Below are 20921 nucleotides of genomic sequence, written 5' to 3' on the forward strand. Positions count from 1 at the left end.
CTTCCCGGAGAGATGTTTATTCCTGTCGGCACGATGCACAAAGAATCCAGGTGGCTGTACCGACTCAGACAGCATATCCCGAGAGAGCCATGTTCAGGAGAGCCTTGTTTCTCGCAAGTATCCAAGCAATCTCATATGTTGCCTTGTCGTTTTCTCTGCAACAGCGCTAGATTTGTCCATCATTTGTTGTTGTCCTTTGAGCTGTCTTTTGAGTTGCGCTATTTTATTTCTGGAGGTTGCTTTGTGGCGGATATGTTTTGTCAAAGTGGGCATGGTGTGACTGGAAATGTCGCTCTAAATTTGCGCCTTTAAAACAATTGACTGCCTTCTGGCAAATAAGACAAAGTGAGGTAGTCCTATTATGCAGAACAAAAAAATACTTGTCTATGCATTTCTCTTGGAACTTTCTGTGTTCTTCTTGAATCGACCGTATCCTTCTCTTAGTCACCAGAGCTACGTTAGCTAGTTGCAATTCCCCGCCGCCATCTTCCTGATTGTCCTGGCTCTCCTGGTGTTTGTTCGTTCTTGGCTGTCACGTTGTTCTCCAGCTCTTCCCCCTCATTTTCCTTGTCAATAGATTTACTTTTCTTTTTTTACAATAAATTGATCCATGTCGACCAGACTGCAAAATTAAATGGAGTAGCTGTGTCAGTCGCTGTAGCTGAGCAGTTGCGTTCTATTTCGGTCTTTCTGTTCAACAGTTGCGCTATACTGCCATCTATCTGCTGTCCAGGGAGCAATAGGTATATTCAGTGACGTGATTCAGGCTTCCATTAAACACATTGAATTGAAATTGTATCATTGTTATGTATTATGAATGGAAAATAGGAAAATCACCGCAATCTGCAAATGAAGGGCTTGCGCAATGAGTACCACTGCACTAATATAACACTTAGTATAGTGAAAAGGCATAGCCTACTTACACTTACTATATAGGATCAAAAACAGAGGGAGAACAACAAATCAAATTGTATTGCTTGTGTACACAGATTTGCAGATGTAATCGCAGGAGCAGCGAAATGCTTGTGTTTAAAGTTCCAACAGTGCAGTAATACCTAGCAATCATTTAAAAAAAGCAATAGACACATCATCCAAAAATATATATTTAAGAAATATCAGAATGGGCAATGTCAGAGAGCGAAATATAAACATATAATGTAATATATATATATATATATATATATATATATAATGATGTGTAAATATCTTATGGACACAATATGAATAGAAAAGTGTTATACAGCAGTATACACAATGCCCTCAAAGTATTCATACCCCTTGACTTATTCCACATTTTGTTGAGTTACAGCCTTAATTCAAAATTGATTAAATGCATTTTCTCACCCATCTACTCACAATACCCAATAATGACAAAGTGAAAACGTGTTTTTAGACATTTTTGCACATTTATTGAAAATGAAATACATTTTCACACCCCTGAGTCAATACATGGTAGAATCACATTTGTCAGCGATTAGAGCTATGAGGCTTTCTTGGTTAGTCTTTAAGGGTGTTTTCACACTTGGTCCCTTTCAGACAATTTATGTGAACTCCAAAGGAACTTAGACCCCTCAAAAGAGCCCCCAAAGCGTACCGAACTGTGACCATCTCGAGAGGTGGTCTGAGTTCGGTTCCCTTGAATTCCACGGTCCGGTTCCGTTTTATAGGACAATGTGAACGAAAGCTCCCCAGGTTCACTTGCCATTATCGCAACACAGTTTCCCCTGCCATAACCCCTCACATTGGTGCCACAAAAAAGAGAAGATATTGATGTGCAGATTCGCATAATTTTTTTGTTGTTGCTGTTTTTGGATATTGATTTTCTTCAATTTTAAGAATGATGGAGGCCACTGTGTTCTTGGGGACCTTCAATGCTGCAGAAATGTTTTGGTACCCTTCCCCAGAGCGGTACCTCATTAAGGACACACAGAAATTCCAAAATGTGTGGAGTTTTTAGTTCAGATTATTTGTTTGCAATATGTGATCTATAGACTACGAGAGCTTCATACTCTGTTTATTGATTGTGGGGTTTGAATAGTGTGAGAAGACAATATATTTGGTGGGAATCATATAATAGGATACCAAATATTTTCTAGCTCTTAAAGGGCCAGTAGCCTACCTTGGGTGTACAATTTTCATTTACAGCATTATTCTGCAATAGTTTTTTCCCCTCCTCAATCTACACACAATACTCCAAAATGACAAAGCAAAAACAAGTTTTTAGAAATTCTTCAATTTTATATATATATAAAAAAAAAAAGATTACATTTACATAAGTATTCAGACCCTTTGGCAGCGATTACAGCCTTGAGTCTTCTTGGGTATGATGCCACAAGCTTGGCACACCTGTATTTGGGGAGTTTCTCCTGTTCTTCTCTGCAGATTCTCTCAAGCTCTGTCAGGTTGGATGGGGAGCGTCACTGCACAGATATTGTCAGGTCTCTCCAGACATGTTCAATCGGGTTCAAGTCCAGGCTCTGGCTGGCCCGCTCAAGGACATTGAGACTTGTCCCGAAGCCACTCCTGCGTTGTTGGCTTTGTGCTTAGGGTTGATGTCCTGTTGGAAGGTGAACCTTTGCCCCAGTCTGAGGTCCTGAGTGCTCTGGAGCAGGTTTTCATCAAGTATCTCTCTGTACTTTGCTCCGTTCATCTTTACCTCTATCCTGACTAGTCTCCCAGTCCCTGCCGCTGAAAAATATCCCTACACCATGATGCAGCCACCACCATGCTTCACTGTAGGGATGGTGCGAGGTTTTCTCCAGACGTGACGTTTGGCATTCAGGCCAAGGAGTTACATTTTGATTTCATCAGACCAGAGAATCTTGTTTCTCATGGTCTGAGAGTCCTTTAGGTGTCTCTTGGCAAACTCCAAGCGGGCTGTTGTGCCTTTTACTGAGGAGTGGCTTCCGTCTGGCCAATCTACAATAAAGGCCTAATTGGTTGAGTGCTGCAGAGATTGTTGTCCTTCTGGAAGGTTCTCCATCTCCACAGAGGAAGTCTGAAGCTCTATCAGAGTGACCATCGGGTTCTTGGTCACCTCCCTGACCAAGCCCCTTCTCCCCCGATTGCTCAGTTTGGCCAGGCAGCCATCTCTAGGAAGAGTCTTAGTGGTTCCAAATTTCTTCAATTTTAAGAATAATGGAGGCCACTGTGTTCTTGGGGACCTTCAATGCTGCAGAAATGTTTTGGTACCCTTCCCAAGAGCTGTACCTCAACACAATCCTGTCTCGGAGCTCTACGGACAATTCCTTCGACCTCATGGCTTGGTTTTTGTTCTGACATGCACTGTCAACTGTGGGACCTTATCTAAACAGGTGTGTGCCTTTTCCAAATCAATTGAATTCAACTCCAAACAAGTTGTAGAAACATCTCAAGGATGATCAATGGAAACAGGATGTACCTGAGCTCAATTTCAAGTCTCATAGCAAAGGGTCTGAATACTTATGTAAATAAGATATTTCTGTTTGATATTTTTTATTAATTTGCAAACATTTCTAAAAACCTGTTTTCGCTTTGTTGTTATGGGGTATTGTGTGCATATTGATAAACATGGTTTTTAAAAATATTTTTCTAAATAAGTCTGTAACATAACATTTGGAAAGTGTCAAGGGGTCTGAATACTTTCCGAATGCACTGTACATATGAAGTGGGTAAAACCGTATGTAAACATTATTAAAGTGACCAGTGTTTAATTACTTTGTACATAGGGCAGCATTCTCTAGGGTTCAGGGTAGAGTCCCGGGTGCTAGCCAGCTAGAACAGTGACTAAGATTCAAAAATTTGGTGAGGGTCTTAGGGGCCAAGTTTGAAGAGCCGCTGTTGCGCATTCTGTATGAAGAATTTCAGGTTGTCAGTGAAGTTCACGCCGAACTTGACGCTTTTGACCCTTTCTACTTCGGGCCTGTGGATGAGGGTGTGCTCTCTCTGCTGTCTCCTGTAGTCCACAATCAGCACCTTCGTTTTGTTGACGTTGACAGAGAGTTTATTGTCCTGGCACCACTCAGCCAGGGCTCTCACCGCCTCCCTGTATGCTGTCTCGTCATTGTTGGTAATCAAGCCTACTACTGTTGTCGTCAACAAACAAGATGATTGAGTTGGAGGCGTTCGTGGCCACGCAGTCATGGGTGAACAGGGAGTACAGGAGGGGCTGAGGACGTACCCCTCCTGAGGATCAGTATGGTGGAGGTGTTGTGGCCAACCTTCACCACTTGGGGTCGGCCTGTCAGGAAGTCCAGGACCCAGTTGCACAGGGAGGGGTTAAGGCCCAGGGCCCTGAGCTTAGTGATGAGCTTGGAGGGTACTATGGTGTTGAAGGCTGAGCTGTAGTCGATGAACAGTATTCTTACATAGTTATTTCTCTTGTCCAAATACGATAGGGCAGTGTGCAGTGCAATGGTGATTGCATCATTTCAGTCATGTAAAGGTAGAAGGGAAAAAAAGCCTGAGATTTTCAGTGACCCCAGGAATTTAAAGGAGTGATTAACCCTGTATAACCCAAAGAAAAATGATCCCTCATCACTAAACGGCAGTATCAAAACCCTCAGAGGGCCGACAGTACAGTGAAGTACCTGGACATTAAACAACAAATTAGACTTCCGTTCTACAATAATGTACTGTATCTGTCCCACTGGTAATGTAGAGCTAGAGATCTTGTTTTCACCTCAGTTGTTTAAACCACTTCATTCAACTCATTACTGACTCACAGACAGGATTACTGGAATACTGAGACCCAACTTTGAGTTTCCCATGAGGGTTGCTTGCACATAAATGGCTCGTGGCTTGTACAGACGTAAACAGACAGACATGTCTTGGACCATGCTGCAACTGTACAGCTTTAGAGGGAGAATTATCTGTATGACCCCATCAATAAGATGACGTTTGAGATGTTGAAGTCGGAAGTTTACATACACTTAGGTTGGAGTCATTAAAACTCGTTTATCAACCACTCCACAAATGTCTTGGTAAGAAACTATAGTTTTGGCAAGTGGGTTAGGACATATACTTTGTGCATGACACAAGTAATTTTTCCAACAATTGTTTACAGACAGATTATTTCACTTATAATTCACTGTATCACAATTCCAGTGGGTCAGAAGTTTACACTAAGTTGACTGTGCCTTTAAACAGCTTGGAAAATTCCCGAAATTGATGTCATGGCTTTAGAAGCTTCTGATAGGCTAATTGAGATCATTTGAGTCAGTTGGATGTGTACCTGTGGATGTATTTAAAAGCCTACCTTCAAATTCAGTGCCTCTTTGCTTGACATCATGGGAAAATCAAAAGAAATCAGCCAAGACTTCAGAAAAAAAATGTAGACCTCCACAAGTCTGGTTCATCCTTGGGAGCAATTTCCAAACGCCTGAAGGTACCACGTTCATCTGTACAAACAAATGTACGCAAGTATAAACACCATGGGACCACGCAGCCGTCATACCGCTCAGGAAGGAGACGCGTTCTGTCTCCTAGAGATGAACTTACTTTGGTGCGAAAAGTAGAACAGCAGGACCTTGTGAAGATGCTGCAGGAAACAGATACAAAGTATCTATATCCACAGTAAAACGAGTATATCAACATAACCTAAAAGGCCTCTCAGCAAGGAAGAAGCCACTGCTCCAAAACCGCCATAAAAAAGCCAGACTACGGTTTGCAACGGCACATGGGGACAAAGATTGTACTTTTTGGAGAAATGTCCTCTGGTCTGATGAAACAAAAGTAGAACTGTTTGGCCATAATGACCGTCATATTGTTTGGAGGAACTAGGGGGAGGCTTGCAAGCCAAAGAACACCATCCCAACCGTGAAGCACGGGGTGGCAGCATCATGTTGTGGAGGTGCTTTGCTGCAGGAGGGACTTGTGCACTTCACAAAATAGATGGCATCATGAAGAGGAAAATTATGTGGATATATTGAAGCAACATCTCAAGACATCAGTCAGGAAGTTAAAGCTTGGTCGCAAATGCGTCTTCCAAATGGACAATGACCCCAAGCATACTTCCAAAGTTGTGGCAAATGGCTTAAAGACAACAAAGTCAAGGTATTGGAGTGGCCATCACAAAGCCCTGACCTCAATCCTATAGAAAATGTGTGGGCAGAACTGAAAAAGCGTGTGCGAGCAAGGAGGTCTACAAACCTGACTCGGTTACACCAGCTCTGTCAGGAGGAATGGGCCAAAATTCACCCAACTTATTGTGGGAAGCTTGTGGAAGGCTACCCGAAACATTTGACCCAAGTTAAACAATTTAAAGGCAATGCTACCAAATATTAATTGAGTGTATGTAAACTTCTGACCCACTGGGAATGTGATGAAATAAATAAAAGCTGAAATAAATCATTCTCTCTACTATTCTGATATTTCACATTCTTAAAATAAAGAGTGGTGATCCTAACTGACCTAAGACAGGGAATTTTTTACTAGGATTAAATGTCAGGAATTGTGAAAAACTGAGTTTAAATGTATTTGGCTAAGGTGTATGTACATTTCCGACTTCAACTGTATGTAACAGGTTCTAGGTACGTGCCCTGTATGCACTTAAAACAGTAATGAGGTTCTCCTTCTGATATTTTCTCTGTCCTCCCATTGCAGATTGGATCTCTCCACCATGGAATAGGATGTGTAAGTACATGTTCACAGTTTGGCATGCAATGATCATGTCATTGTTATGCGTCATTTTACTCACCCACAGTTTCTATGTAAAGCAAGGGCCATTTATATGTGTTTAGTGTTCGGCCTATATTAACATCACCCAGTCTGACAGTGTCAGGATGGCCAAAATAATCCACATCCTGTAGATACTTGTTGTTTCAGATGGCTTTAGTTGGATTAAAGGTCTTCTTGCCCCTAAAAGTCCACACCTATTACTGAGATGAGCAGGATCTCCTGTGATGAACCTGTAGACAGAGTCAACACATATACATTCCTAGGCACCAGTGAGCTGCACTGTTTACTGACTGTGCTGAGCCGAGCATGCATCACTGCCAAGAAGCAGACCACACAGAGGCTTCACACACGCGCGCACACACAAACACACGCATACACACATACCCGCGTACACACACACATATACGCACACACTCCTACCCACACAGAAGCCTCCCACAGACAGAGGGCATTTGTTAGAGTGGGTATTATTAGTCATGAATGTTTTAGGGGTGAGACATGCTGAAAGATTGTTCTGAATCTATTTGGGAGAATAATAAACTACGTAACCTTCTGTAACCTATGTGCTCACAGGCTTCTGTTCTACTGCCATTACACTGTTCACATAATCATAGACTAGAGGAAAATCATCTAGATATCAGCTGGCTCCTGCTTTTCATTGGATGAATCAGACAGTTTTACACCATCTTCATTTCCTGGTATTAAAGTTTTATGAGCACAGTTTGCGTGGGAATAAGTGACAGATGTGTTTTGATCCAAGGGAATCCTAGTCGAATTACTCTGTGTCCCCCTGACTTCCAAACAAAGTAGGGTGGTGAAACCACCTCTCCTGACGACAATGAATACATTAGGATGAATAATGTAACAAGGAGAAACAGCATCACACAGGGGTTTTATAGCACACTATTCAGACATCATTATAACCCATTTCCCCTGCACTCCACACACTAAATCATCCTAAAATAGAGGCTCACTGTTTGTTTTCATTTCCCTGTTGGCCTAGCTGAGGGGTGTGTGCGCACGTATGTCTGAGTGTGTGCATGTGCGCTTAACAACAGTTATACTTCAATTTGGGGTCATATTACTCTTTGACCTAAGCCCAGGGCCTGACCGCTGTGTGTTAGTGAGTAATGTCGTTGGGTTGGTTTCTAGGTGCTGTCCCTGCCCCATCGCAGGCTAGTGTGCTACTGTCGGCTGTTTGAAGTGCCAGACCCCAACAAGCTCCAGAAGTTAGGTCTGCACCAGCGGGAGATCTTCCTGTTTAATGACCTTCTGGTGGTACGTGTCCTCTCCTGCCTTTGTCCTGCCCTGTCCTTTGTTAAATATGGTCATTCAAATATGGTCTTTCAAATGTGGCCTCACAGCAACAACAATGAGCAAAGAAGTACAGTCTATGAGCTTTCAGTTCAAACCTTTTTTTGGTTTCTCCAATATCTTTATTGCCCTCAAAGTATAACTCGTGTATTTGTCTGTGTGCTTGTTTGGGTGTTTATTTGGGTGCAGGTGACAAAGATTTTCCAGAAGAAGAAGAACTCTGTGACATACAGCTTCCGGCAGTCTTTTTCTCTGTATGGGATGCAGGTTCTGATGTTTGAGAACCAGTGTAAGTAGAACAGACCTCTCCCTGTCCATTCACCATCTCTGTGATGTGTTGTTAGCCCAGCATGGTTTTATAGTACATCCCACTGGGTTCAATTTGCACATCTATATACATGTAACCATCCTGTGATGATGGAACGAGACACTGTTTATACTTTCAAAACATCAGACAGATTTTAAACTTCCTTTGTGGTCGATGCCCTGAGTTTTAAAGGTCTCTCTCTCTCTGTGTTTGGTCCAGATTACGGGAATGGAATCAGGCTTACATCAGCCATACCAGGTGCCGACATCAAGGTCCTCATCAACTTTAACGCGCCCAACCCCCAGGACCGCAAGAAGTTCACTGACGACCTGCGAGAGTCTATCGCCGAGGTCCAGGAAATGGAGAAATACAGGATAGAGTGTGAGCAGACATTTTAGCTCTCTACCCCGCCCTCATTCCCTTTTTCCCTCCACCCTCATTCCCTTTTCCCCTCCCTCCATCCGCCCCTCGCTCCCTGGCCGCTGCGAGCCATGTAAACTCAGTCAAGTAGAGGCAGATAGGGCCTGGTCCTCATTACTCACTCTCTGTTTATGAGAAGGAATGTTTATAGAGTTCACAGGATGACTACCACGAGGAGGATTGTGTTTGCGGAAGGGCATTTATCGAAGAGAAACACACAGAAGACTGTTTTTACGAATTAGTCTAATATGCGAAAGGATTTAGGTGCACTTTTACAATGTTATATTTGATTATTATGTAAATGCTATAGTTACCGAATGTATAGTAATAATCTATATAAAAGTAAGTGCCAGTAATGAAATTATATGAGGAAATGTAGAAATATTGTATGTTTGAAGATGAATGCTGAAACATATATATATATACACACCACACACACACACACACGTTATCTTTACCTTACTCTCTCCCCATATGTATGTTCATATAAAGCTGAGCTTGAGAAGCAGAAAGGGGTGGTGAGGCCCAGTATGTCCCAGAGCTCTGGGCTGAAGAAGGAGGCTGGCAATGGCAACATGAACCGTGCCAGTCTGGACGACACCTACACCATGGGCGAGGGCCTGAAGAGGAGCGCCCTCAGCAGCTCCCTCCGCGACCTCTCCGAAGCAGGTAAGGTCAAAGGTCATCATTGTGCTCACAAAACGGTCCTTTCCTGGGAGAGACCCTCTGTTGTTTTTACCTCCTCACTCGTCCTATGGTAATATAACTCGGAACATCCAACATTATGTTTTATAGCACCTTGAACTGATGTCAGACTTCTCTTAAGCTGTATTGATGATTAAGTAAAACGTTATTCGGGTGAGATGTTCTTATTAAATAACTTAAATGCATTCTGTATCTGGGCAGTGTGAGACTTTACAAGATAATTGCGCTTAAGGTCCTGTTAGTTTAGTCCTAAAATTATTTTATGGTACTGGTGCCCTACCCCAATGTGAAATATTTTATCATAACCTGGGATATGAAACAGCAGAAGTAGGTTTGTGCCATTGAAAAATAGACGTTTCTAAGTGAATAGCTATTTGGTATGATGCTATCAATAGGTCTACTTTAGTTTGCCTTTCCACTGAGAAGTGATATTGAAGGAAGGATTGCTCTCGCCCCTGTATCTAAATCAAAATATACTTTATATCTCAATGAACACCTTTGATTTTTGCACTTTTTCGTGTCACATTCTCATTCTTAAATCCCTTTTTTTTCTCAAACATTTCATGATAAGGCTTGCTTGTTATATGTTTAATTAATCCACCGTTTTTCACTACCAGTCATTCTCTCATGTATTGCTGTGATCCGAACCTACTGAACTCAATGGGGACCTGTTCTCATACAATAACTGACGCAAGACGAGATCTGGTTCCAAAATTACAACGAACATCTCATTGTCATGAATATCAAGAATGTTTCACATAGCATTTCGACTCTAAAGCGAATCACCTTGAGAACATGTCATTCATTCTGGATCGCAGTTATGTTAAGACATCATGGTAACGTAATGAAATCCATATAGGAGTTCTACAGGATCTCACATTAGGATGTATTTGCTCTGTTTCCATTGTCATGTTGGGTACTATACTGAAATACAGATATGATAAGGCTAGTCAGTGCTGAAGTCAATAGATCAACATAGGAGTGTTTCCTCCCTCCTGTCTTAGGTTTTTGTGTATGTTTAAGCCCTAACTTTCTCAACACAGGATGTGGCATGGTAGTGTGGTCATGTCCTGTGTACAATATATTTTAATTTTCTCGCCATTCTCCATCGCATTATGTACTTCCTGATATTTCCATTCCCATTGGGTTTTCTCCTGTTTCTCCATATGTGAAGACTGGTCATGTATCCATTGGCTGAGCTTATGACAGTGGCAAACTGCTCTATTTGCTCGTACACCTCATGTGCAACAGCCATTGTATTGCTTTTGATGTTTCTTCTCCGTGACTGTCACTGCCATTGGCTCTCTACAAAGCCACCCGTTACCCTTCCTTATGACAATCTACATCTTGTGACAACATTAAATCTGTGTTGTCACATTTTATCAGGAAAAAATCAATGAATAATCTTAACTCGTTGTAGTTTAGAAATACTAACATTGCTTAGCTTTGTAGTTATACTGATGTCCTCAGCTGAATGTTGCAAAAATGATTTCCTTGTCCTTTAATTTTGAGCAATGCAGTAAATTCAAAATGTAGTGTAAAAGTACACTGATCAAATGTCTCTCTTTATCTCCTAAGTAAATATGAACAAAGCTGCTAAAATAATGGACGTGACAGTAATATCTACCTATCTATCAACCGGTCCCCCACACACTCGCTGCCCCTTTTATCTCAGCTTCCAGTGTACTACTCACAACCCCCTGCACTGCCCCCTAGGGGAGAGGAGGGCTGCCTAAACCTCTGTAGTTGATCCAGGAGTGCTGTCCTATCCATCTCTAATCTGTGGTATTGCATGTCTCGGGCAGGCAAGCGTGGGCGCCGCAGCAGTGCAGGATCACTAGACAGCAATATGGAAGTAAGTTGGAAGCAGCTGGTGTCCAAGCTACTCTGTGATGATGTGCTCTGTAAAAAAAAAACACAGTTTATTTTTGTTGTTCTTGCACCCCTCTCTGCTTCATAGACTCTCAGTTCATTTTGTTTTATGACCTTTTTTTTAAATCTCGGATGCCTTTTAACAACCTGCCTGCCTCGGTTAGTGTGCATGCATGGGCTGCCTGCCTCTGACGCTGGCTAGATGGGAGACATGTCTTGTTTTGGTCATGTGGCCAGTTTGCCCTTTTTCTTGAAACAAGCATGACTACTACTAATTCCCCCTTCCTCCCTCTAATCCCCCCAGCTGTTTGTTTTGATCACAGTCTAATGTCTTCCATTCAGCCATGTCCCAACCCGCAGTTTGGCTTTCCTTTGGGGCTCTCTTACCTTAGGCAGGGGTGCCAGTGAATACCTGTTGTAGCACCTACTCTCCCCCCTAGTGTTGTGCAAACCTAAAGCCCCCCTCTCTGGTCCCTCTCCTGTTCCCTGCCTGTCCTATTGAAAGAAAGCTCACAGAGGTTTGAGGCTTAGGGAGGAAGGTTATCTTACAACAGCTCACGGTCACATCAATATCTCACTGTCAGAACTTTATCGATGAGCTTTTTACACACAATATCAAAGAGTCAATATGAAAGATGTGGATTTCATTCATCATCATTTCTTCATTCCATGAGTCCGTGTGTTGGTTTTGAAGTCTGGGAACCCTTGAAAATGTCATTCCACTTTCAAAGAAATCTGTATGGTCTCTTCACAACCTTGGACAGAGCATGCACCAAAGGAAGGACTTTTAAAACTTGGATGAATCCCAAAAAGGATAGAGTTGGAACTAGATTGGGGGATAAGTGAACAGAGTTATTTTTAAATGTGACTACCAGATCTCCAGCATCTCTGCTTCCCGCTGTCTGGCTGAATGCAAAGCCAATATGGATGGAGATTTTGCTTGTCACCTCCTCTGCATGTGGATCCTCTGCCTCCATTGTTTTTAACCAGTTGCATGTGGGACTCTCAGGTTTGGAAGGCGTTCAACAATATGAATATATTATCAGCCTTTTATACTTTTGATGCATCTACAATAAAAGGTCCCGTTTTCAAATTTCTCTGACGCGTATGTCATTTAAGAAAGTTTGAGTTTTTTCTAAATAGGTTTCTTCATTTGTAACATTGTCGAGTGGCCATAACCCTGATATTACCATTCATTATTTGTCTGTCCGCCATCATGATCTGATATTTTTAGTTAATTTATTTGCATGCTCTGTCTGTAACGTTTTGCAACTTGCTGTTGACCCTTGAATATGCAGGCAGTTTTCACCACTTCCATGAGGTGATGCCTTAGCTTAACTGCTGGTAGTCTAGTATGTGGTGTGATACTGTGAGTGTCTGCCTGTATAGAAGGCATGGATAGAGATGATGTTACCCTCTTCTCTCCCACAGGGGTCCATCATTAACAGTCCTCACATACGCCGGAGAGCCACAACCCCACGCAGCGAGGGCCCGCCCCGGGGCCACCCCACCATCCCCAACTCCTCCTCCCTCCTCGGGTCGCTCTTTGGCAGCAAACGGGGGAAGCCTTCATCCCAGAGCCATCCTCCTCTTCCTCTGCCTGGTCACCCCACCCTCATCTCCCACACTCCTCATCCGTCCAACCTCCACCACACTGCCCAGCAGGTAGCCCAGGCCCAGCTCCACCACTCCCAGTACTGCCACGTCCAACAGAACCCCCCTCCCTACCACCACCACCACCATTACCACCCCCCTCCCCACACACAGTACCACCAGCACCCGGCAGCATATGCATCCTCCTCCCACACACACCAACACACCCACCCCCACCCGCATGTACCACAGCACGGCACCCATAGCCAGCATTCCCATCACGCCTCACACTCCCAGCATGCCCCTCACCACCACAGTCAGCTGCAGGGCCCGGCACCCAGCGGGCCCAAACCCAAACACAGTGGCATCAGCACCGTGGTGTGACGTCCCTCACTGAAAGAGAGCGAGAGAGAGCGAGAGCAAAAGAGAGAACGAAAGAGAGCGAGAGAGAGAAAAGATTGAATGAGCAAAAGGAAAGAGTGAGTGAGTGAACTTAAGGGAGGGACAGTCTCTTCCCCAAAGGGACAGAGGGTATACTGTCAGTCGATGGCCTATCTACTGTGTTCCACTGCTGTGATGGAGATGGACCTCTGGCAGTCCCATGTATCCGCTCCCCCCTTCAGCTGCTCACCAATATGCTGGATGGAAACCAGACTCAATTCTTCCACAAAGGGCCTCTGCTCGAACCTTAGTAAGGGCCTCTGTCTCTCTGTCAGGGCTTCAGGGAGGTGTTTTGTATGGGGAAACGCTTTCCCTCCTCCCCATGAACTCACACCAAACCCGGCTGTGACGGCTGAAGAGAACCGTGCATTCTCTGTAGGCCGCTGTCCACTTCTCCGTTCTTTAAATAGCCTGTCTTCCCTTCACGTAATCAGGAGACAAGACCACCTGGGATAGGCCTGAGAAAATATGTCTGACTGTTTTCTCTGTCACAATGGCATATTATATTGTATACAGTCTTTTTAAACAAAGCTAGCTTTTAACACTGCTTTCTTGAGGTTTCCAAAACTCTCTTCATTTTTAAGAATGCTATTTGTTCTTGCCTCCTAGAATTCATGTAGATTAAAAAAGATAGGTGTAATCATTTCACAATAACTAGACCAACGGACAGGCTAACAACAGTCTCAATCGTAGTAGTTCTAGTGTTGTATTTACTGTAGATGACAGCTTTACGTGTTGTCTCCTAGCTCTCATTGATAAATGTGCCAATTACTAATGCATAAACTATTTAGTCTAGACTTCATGTACAGTATATATTGTGCGTAAAGTACCTTGTAAGATTATACTTACAACCATTATTATCATTAGAAATAAACTGTATCAGTATTATACTGACTCTATGGTAACAGGATAGATGGGAAGGGGGAGTGGAGCCACATTGTCAGGCAGGCCAATAACCTACTCTGGAACCTTTTGCCTTCCAACCAGAGCATTGAGAGACTGGAATGCAGCTGTGGCACATGGCCCTCCTAACGCTGGGCTGTCATGTATAAAACCTCAGAGTGAACAGATATGGGTGTCTACTGACCATATATTGTTCCTATGCTGGGTGGATGGGTCCCACTCGGCTCGGTGTAGTACTCCTATATGAAGTATTGAAGTTTAGTACTGTGAGTAAGGACATGTAGTAAGATGGCAGTGGGGAAGTGTCACCGATCTCGTGTTGAGCTCATGGCCTTCTTTTGGTTGTATGCTGGCTAAGCTCACAGCTTTCCTGACCTCTCAGACACTTTACGTTATAGAAGTTGAGGCTCACGTCACTTTACTGATGGACCCGCAGTAAAGCTGACAATGTCTCATGCCTTTGATATATGAAGCAGCTGCATTCTTGACTCTTCAAATCAAAATATGATAATCCTTTATTTTTTTTTTCTTCATAATTTACTATATCTTTGTTTTCATCACAAAACCTGAGTAGGTGAGTGACTAGAATAACCTCTTAAGTATGTTGTGTTTAGTTTTTTGTTTGTCATCTTAGCTCTTTCATTATGTACAGTATGTGCAATATCTTCGTACTGGTTTTGTACATTCAAAACAAAAAAGTGTCCCTTCTGTTTGTTTTGTGTGTTTTCATGTTGCATTGTTATTTATTTAGTTTGGACCCCTGTCGTTCTCTCTCAGTGGCTTAATGTGTGGCTGTTCTCATGGTTCTCTGAGAAACACAGTCCTGGAATTTTCGAATTCAATGGAATTCAGTGGAATGTCGAAGTGATTTTGCATGTAATGTTATTAATGTGAGGCTATCCTCAGCACATTGTATAACAAATCAGTGTTATCATAGTCGATAATCACATTAAAAAATGCAGACTTGTAGGCCCTTTACAGGTTCAAGTCTGTTATCATGTTGTCCTGGAAGAGATTCAGGTGAATTCTTTTTTTTTTTTTTTTTTTTCAGATGATATACTTAGACAGTTGACGGTAGTGCTTGACTTGGACTGAAATAGGTTCCGGTACTCATTTTGGGTACCAGTACTGTTTATATTTAGGTGCTGGAGCTCCTCAATACTTATGAGCTAAAATTCTATAAGAGGAACAGAACCTCGAGCAGTAGTTTGAAGTGCCGGTACTCTGCTCCGGTGTCCCAAGTCAAGCACTGGTTGACGGTGAAAAGAAAGAGGAATGTGTGTATATATTTTAATAAAGGAATATGCTTCCCTCTGGGCAGAACATAAATATTTTGCTGGATAAGCACATATGAAGGAACGCTTTCATTTTTCAGGAAATCCAGATCTAATATACAGCAAAGAAATGCAAATAAAACAAAGGAACTGGGTTATATGTAAAGAAAAATATCTTTCTACATTCTACAAAATAAGAGTATATTATCGTGTGTACATTAAAGTAAAAGTCAACTGTTTGTCCCAATATTCAGGGTGTAAATGTATTTTAACATTCACTAAGAAAACCACAACCATAAGTCAGACTTCCCACTGGGCACACACTGATGGAATCAAGGTTGTTTCCACATCATCTCAATGAAATTACATTGAACCAAAGTGGAATAGACGTTGAATTGACACCTGTGCCCAATGGGTTGAGGCCTAGGCTTCACTCAACACGTCTGTTCATGTTAGATCCATGATATTATAACAACAAATAAGGAAATGTAGACAGATAAACATATCTTACCTATGACATGAATAATCAATTGAATGTCTTTCTAATTTTCTTTTTTGTAACTCAGAAATGGTCGGACAATGTAAAAATAGAGAACGAAATGTATACATTTATCTTGATATGTGTTGTAGTGCTTCAAGAAATGTCCACAGTCTATAGTCTGATAAGTACCCCCACAATGCACTGCATGGACCTGATGCATCGTGTGTCTTTTTCACTGTGAGCTGACTGAACAGGTCAGCCAGTAAAGTTGATTAACTTTATTTCCTCTCTTTTCATTGGTTTGGATTTGGAATCTCCTGATGTTGACTTGCTCTTGCGTCCCATATTAAGCTGATTGTTACTGGAGCTCAGCATGCATTTCATCTACATACACACTACCAGTCAAAAGTTTTAGAACACCTACTCATTCAAGGGTTTTACTTTATTTTTTACTATTTTCTACATTGTAGAATAATAGTGAAGACATCAAAACTATGAAATTACACATATTGAATCATGTAGTAAGCAAAAAAGTGTTAAATAAATCCAAATATATTTTATATTTGAGATTCTTCAAATAGCCAACCTTTGCCTTGATGACAGCTTTGCACACTCTTGGCATTCTCTCAACCAGCTTCATAAGGTGTTACCTGGAATGCATTTCAATTAACGGGTGCGCCTTCTTAAAAGTTCATTTGTGGAATTTCTTTCTTTCTTAATGCATTTGAGCCAATCAGTTATGTTGTGACAAGGAAGGGGGGGGGGGGGGGGTTATACAGAATAAAGAACCTATTTGGTAAAAGACCAAGTCCATATTATGGCAAGAACAGTTCAAAGGACAGTCCATTACTTTAAGACATGAAGGTCAGTCAATACGGAAAATGTCAAGAACTTTGAAAGCGCAGTCGCAATTTCAAGAACTTTCTTCAAGTGCAGTCGCAAAAACCGTCAAGCGCTATGATGAAACTGGCTCTCATGAGGACTGCCACAGGAAAGGAAGACCCATAGTTACCTCTGCTGCAGAGGATAAGTTCATTAGAGTTACCAGTCTCAGAAATTGCAGCCCAAATAAATGCTTCACAGAGTTCAAGTAACAGACACATATCAACATCAACTGTTCAGAGGAGGATGTGTGAATCAGGCCTTCAGGGTCGCATTGCTGCAAAGAAACCACTTCTGAAGGACACCAATAAGAAGAAAAGACATGCTTTGGCCAAGAAACACGAGCAATGGACATTAGACCGGTGGAAATCTGTCCTTTGGTCTGGAGTCTAAATCTGAGATTTTTGGTTCCAACCGCCGTGTCTTTGTGAGATGCGGTGTGGGTGAACGGATGATCTCTGCATGTGTATTTCCCACCATAAAGCATGGAGGTGTGGGGGTGCTTTGCTGGTGACACTGTCTGTGATTTATTTAGAATTCAAGGCACACTTAACCAGCGTGGCTACCACAGCATTCTGCAGCAATATGCCATCCCATCTGGTTTGGGCTTAGTGGGACTATTATTTGTTTTTCAACAGGACAATGACCCAACACACCAGGCTGTGTAAGGGCTATTTTACCAAGAAGGAGAGTGAAGGAGTGCTGCATCAGATGACCTGGCCTCCACAATTCCCCGACCTCAACCCAATTGAGATGGTTTGGGATGAGTTGGACTGCAGAATGAATGAAAAGCAGCCAACAAGTGCTCAGCATGTGGGAACTCCTTCAAGGAAAAGCATTCAAGGTGAAGCTGGTTGAGAGAATGCCAAGAGTGTGCAAAGCTGTCAAGCCAAAGGTTTGCTATTTGAAGAATCTCAAATATAAAATATAATTTTGATTTATTTAACACTTTTTTTGGTTACTACATAATTCCATGTGTGTTATTTCTTAAGTTTGGATGTCTTCACTATTATTCTCAAATGTAGAAAATAGTAAAAATGAAGAAAAACCCTTGAATGAGTAGGTGTTCTAAAACTTTTGGCCAGTAGTGTACATAGTCATTGTAAAAATAACAAAACATAAACATGTCGCACTTCTGTTATTATTGAGCCCGGGTGCTTTAGCTTTGAAAATAGCGGAGTAGAAGTGCTGATTATGGAATTCTAGAAAGGATGATTTATCTAAAATGAAGACAAGAAGGGACAAAGTGGGAGAAAAATAATCTGTACATAGTGAGTACAGTATCACTACTCTAATCCCAATATCTGCAGTGGAGATCATATAAGGTGACCTTATATGGGAGGTTGAAGATATGATTTTCAACATATCACTTGTCTCTGCCAGCAACATTAGTGAACTGTCATTCGCTGTGGCTCTGACAGACTGTTATAACGTTCCCTGCCCCTACACACGCGCACACACACTCTCTTTCTCTCATCCCATGCTGCAAGCTGTTCTATCAGGAGCAAGACACACTTTAAAAAGGGCAAGACAAGAGATGCCTCATTTCAATGTGCATTCAGTTTGTCCAGTGAGTAGTGAGTCAGTAAGACCCCAGTTATCGTAAAACTTCAACTGTGACAATGTTGACAACGCTAAATAAACAAATATATGACTTATGGTATGCATGTGTTGGTCTTTGGCTTCTAATGTGCATCATCGTGTCAATCTTTTTCCTTTTATCTTACCAAGTAAAACTAAATAAAGCCCTTAGAAAAGGTACCCTTAGAACGTGTTATCTACTTCTTAGATACATGTTGCATATGTATCAGTGAGGTAAATAAAAAAGGAATGTATTCTGTGTTTTTGATCTGTGTTATGGTTAGTAAAGTCACTAATACACAGTGTAACCACTGGAGGGCGCACACATGAATAGAGATGAAGCTGTGTCAGCACGCCACCTAGTGGTGTGATGGGTTTCTAGACAGTGTTTACTACTTGATCATACTACTATAACACAGTAGAGTAAAATTTGAAGTTATGCCAGCACATGCCCTAATTCGTCATTTTACTTCTGGAGTAAGATTGTGACCGGGTAGCAGCATACTCTACATAGAACTGATAGGCTACCAGCTAACAGTAATGGTAGGTGTATAGCAATAAGAAGTGAATGAGCATATTGTTGGCAGGTATGGAGGCTCATACGAAGTATATAATAATACCACATTGGTCCTCATTGGTTAAATGTATAGCAGTACTACATTTACAAACTCACTTAAAAGCCACTACCACAATTTTGGAAGATAAACCCATATCTTCTCCCAACAGAGGTGTTTCCCTCTCGTCACGTGACCCAAAGCTGGCCCTGTCAGTGGTGGTTCTCACACACTCTGTAGCCGTTACATATGTCCTGTGGAGATTCTGACAGTTAAACACGTCTGTTATAAAATGGAGAATAGTGGCTGACTGGAAGGACATCTTCTAGAACTCTAGACCTTCTAGAGCAGCACTGGACAGAACACCTGGCGAGCACAGGCCTCAATGATGAGTGGAATTACAAGAACTACCTTCTACGTTGTCTTGACACTGAAAGGTAGGCCTCATATTAACTTGAAACTAACATGACGAGCTTGTTCACTCTATAGCATATATGTTTTACCCACATCACTATTATTTATAATCCATACATGTTGCATAAACAAATATGCTGCCACAACATATTTGAAATACAATCACAATTTTTTTCTACACTGTATGTATACATTTGATATGGCATGTTTTTTCGCCTGCAGAATGCTCTTAGGTTCAGGGATAGCCATCCTCCTCCTCCTGGCCACTTCCAGTGCACAGCCCAGCCCAAAGCCCTGCCGGTGTTCAGCTCTCCAGCCTTCAGGACTACAGGTTAACTGCAGCTCCATGAGCCTCATGGAAGTGCCCCCTCTCTCTCCAGACACCACAGAGCTCTACCTCCAGGACAACCAGCTGTTCACAGTACCCTCAGGGCACTTTGACAGGCTGCAAGACCTGAGGAGGGTCACCCTGTCTGGGAACCCTTTCCACTGCGACTGTGGCATCTTGTTCCTGAGGACCTGGCTGAGGAGGAACTGGGCTGTCGTGTCTGGTGGGGTGCCCACCTGTGCCAGCCCCAGTGGTGTGGCACACACAGCGATCACTGCACTCAATGATGCCTACTTCTCTTCCTGTGCCCAGCGAAGCTGTGCAGGGTGGGTGTATGACACCATGGTGGGGGTGATGCTGTGTGGGCTCATCGGCCTGCTGCTGTGGGGTTTGAGGCTGGCCAAGAACTCCACCTTCACTCTGGACATTGATCAGAGACACGCAGGGTTGGAGGTGGACTCTCTGAGGTCGCTGAAGCCCAAACACAGGAGGATCCAGAGGACTCTGTCTGAGGAGAGGGAGAACTCAGCCTCTCTCACCTGGACAAACGACCCAGAGAGACCGCTGATTAACATGGAGATATTGCCACAAATACTGGACGTATTGCACAAGAAACACAATATAAAGATAAAGACAATATAAGATTTGGGATGATTGTCGGGGACCATGGGGTGACTGGGGATTTTAAACCTAAGCTGGTGATAAAGGGTATTCTGTTGGAATACCCTTTATCAGACTATTTTGACTCATGCCTTGAATTTTTGTCATGAAGCCTGTAAAATCATGCTCTGGAACTAATGTCTCCCATTGTTGTTATGTAGCAGATTGTTATGTGTTTTACACTTGTACACTGTATCTCTCCAATACAAATAAATGTAATTGAGTATAAAGTGCTCACGTCAAACACATATAGAGTTGCTAATTAATTTGACTTCAAACGCACCTGTTACATTACTGTTGCAATGCACGTGCAGTACTTTAATCCGTAGTGCTGAAAATCCGCGTTATAGTGTGATTGAAATTGAAAGGTAATTTCCAATTGAGCTAGCATATGCAGCGATTACCGCGAATCTAGGAACATTCCCTTTAAATGTAAAATGTGCTATAGCGCAGCTCTTCAGCTCTATGGATTGAATCGCGCTCTTACTTTATTGCATGTTCAAAAAAACAGCTCATGCTTTATTTTACAGCCCTG

The 20921-nt window shown here is 42.4% G+C and overlaps 2 protein-coding genes across 10 annotated transcripts in view; both read left to right on the forward strand.

Annotated features, from left to right (window-relative positions):
- The window catches only part of LOC115166133 (IQ motif and SEC7 domain-containing protein 1), a 189555-nt gene extending 173782 nt beyond the window's left edge, over positions 1-15773 (forward strand). For 7 of the 8 annotated variants that reach the window (XM_029719855.1, XM_029719857.1, XM_029719859.1 and 4 more), the window contains 7 exons: positions 6583-6612; positions 7810-7935; positions 8161-8260; positions 8498-8659; positions 9191-9367; positions 11209-11258; positions 12707-15773. In XM_029719855.1, the coding sequence (XP_029575715.1) occupies positions 6583-6612; positions 7810-7935; positions 8161-8260; positions 8498-8659; positions 9191-9367; positions 11209-11258; positions 12707-13252 (1191 nt within the window). In that variant the 3' untranslated portion in view covers positions 13253-15773. The remainder of the gene's footprint in view (positions 1-6582; positions 6613-7809; positions 7936-8160; positions 8261-8497; positions 8660-9190; positions 9368-11208; positions 11259-12706) is intronic. The other variant, XM_029719864.1, reaches the window with a different exon arrangement.
- A 2064-nt stretch (positions 15774-17837) lies between these two features.
- gp9 (glycoprotein IX platelet) lies at positions 17838-20634 on the forward strand. 2 transcript variants are annotated; one of them, XM_029719872.1, is made up of 2 exons: positions 17838-19421; positions 19621-20634. In XM_029719872.1, the coding sequence occupies exon 2, from the start codon at positions 19622-19624 to the stop codon at positions 20366-20368; it is 747 nt and encodes a 248-aa protein (XP_029575732.1). In that variant the 5' UTR covers positions 17838-19421; position 19621; the 3' UTR covers positions 20369-20634. The 2 variants fall into 2 exon arrangements, with proteins under 2 accessions (XP_029575732.1, XP_029575731.1); XM_029719871.1 differs by having other exon boundaries at positions 17838-18973; positions 19157-20634.
- The last annotated feature ends 287 nt before the right edge of the window (positions 20635-20921 follow it).

This window comes from Salmo trutta, chromosome 28, assembly GCF_901001165.1.
Source record: "Salmo trutta chromosome 28, fSalTru1.1, whole genome shotgun sequence".
Lineage (NCBI taxonomy): Eukaryota > Metazoa > Chordata > Actinopteri > Salmoniformes > Salmonidae > Salmo > Salmo trutta.

What these genes read in the sequence shown, in the direction of transcription:
- gp9 (XM_029719871.1), top strand. Translation starts at nt 19,583, where the DNA reads ATGTATACATTTGATATGGCATGTTTTTTCGCCTGCAGAATGCTCTTA.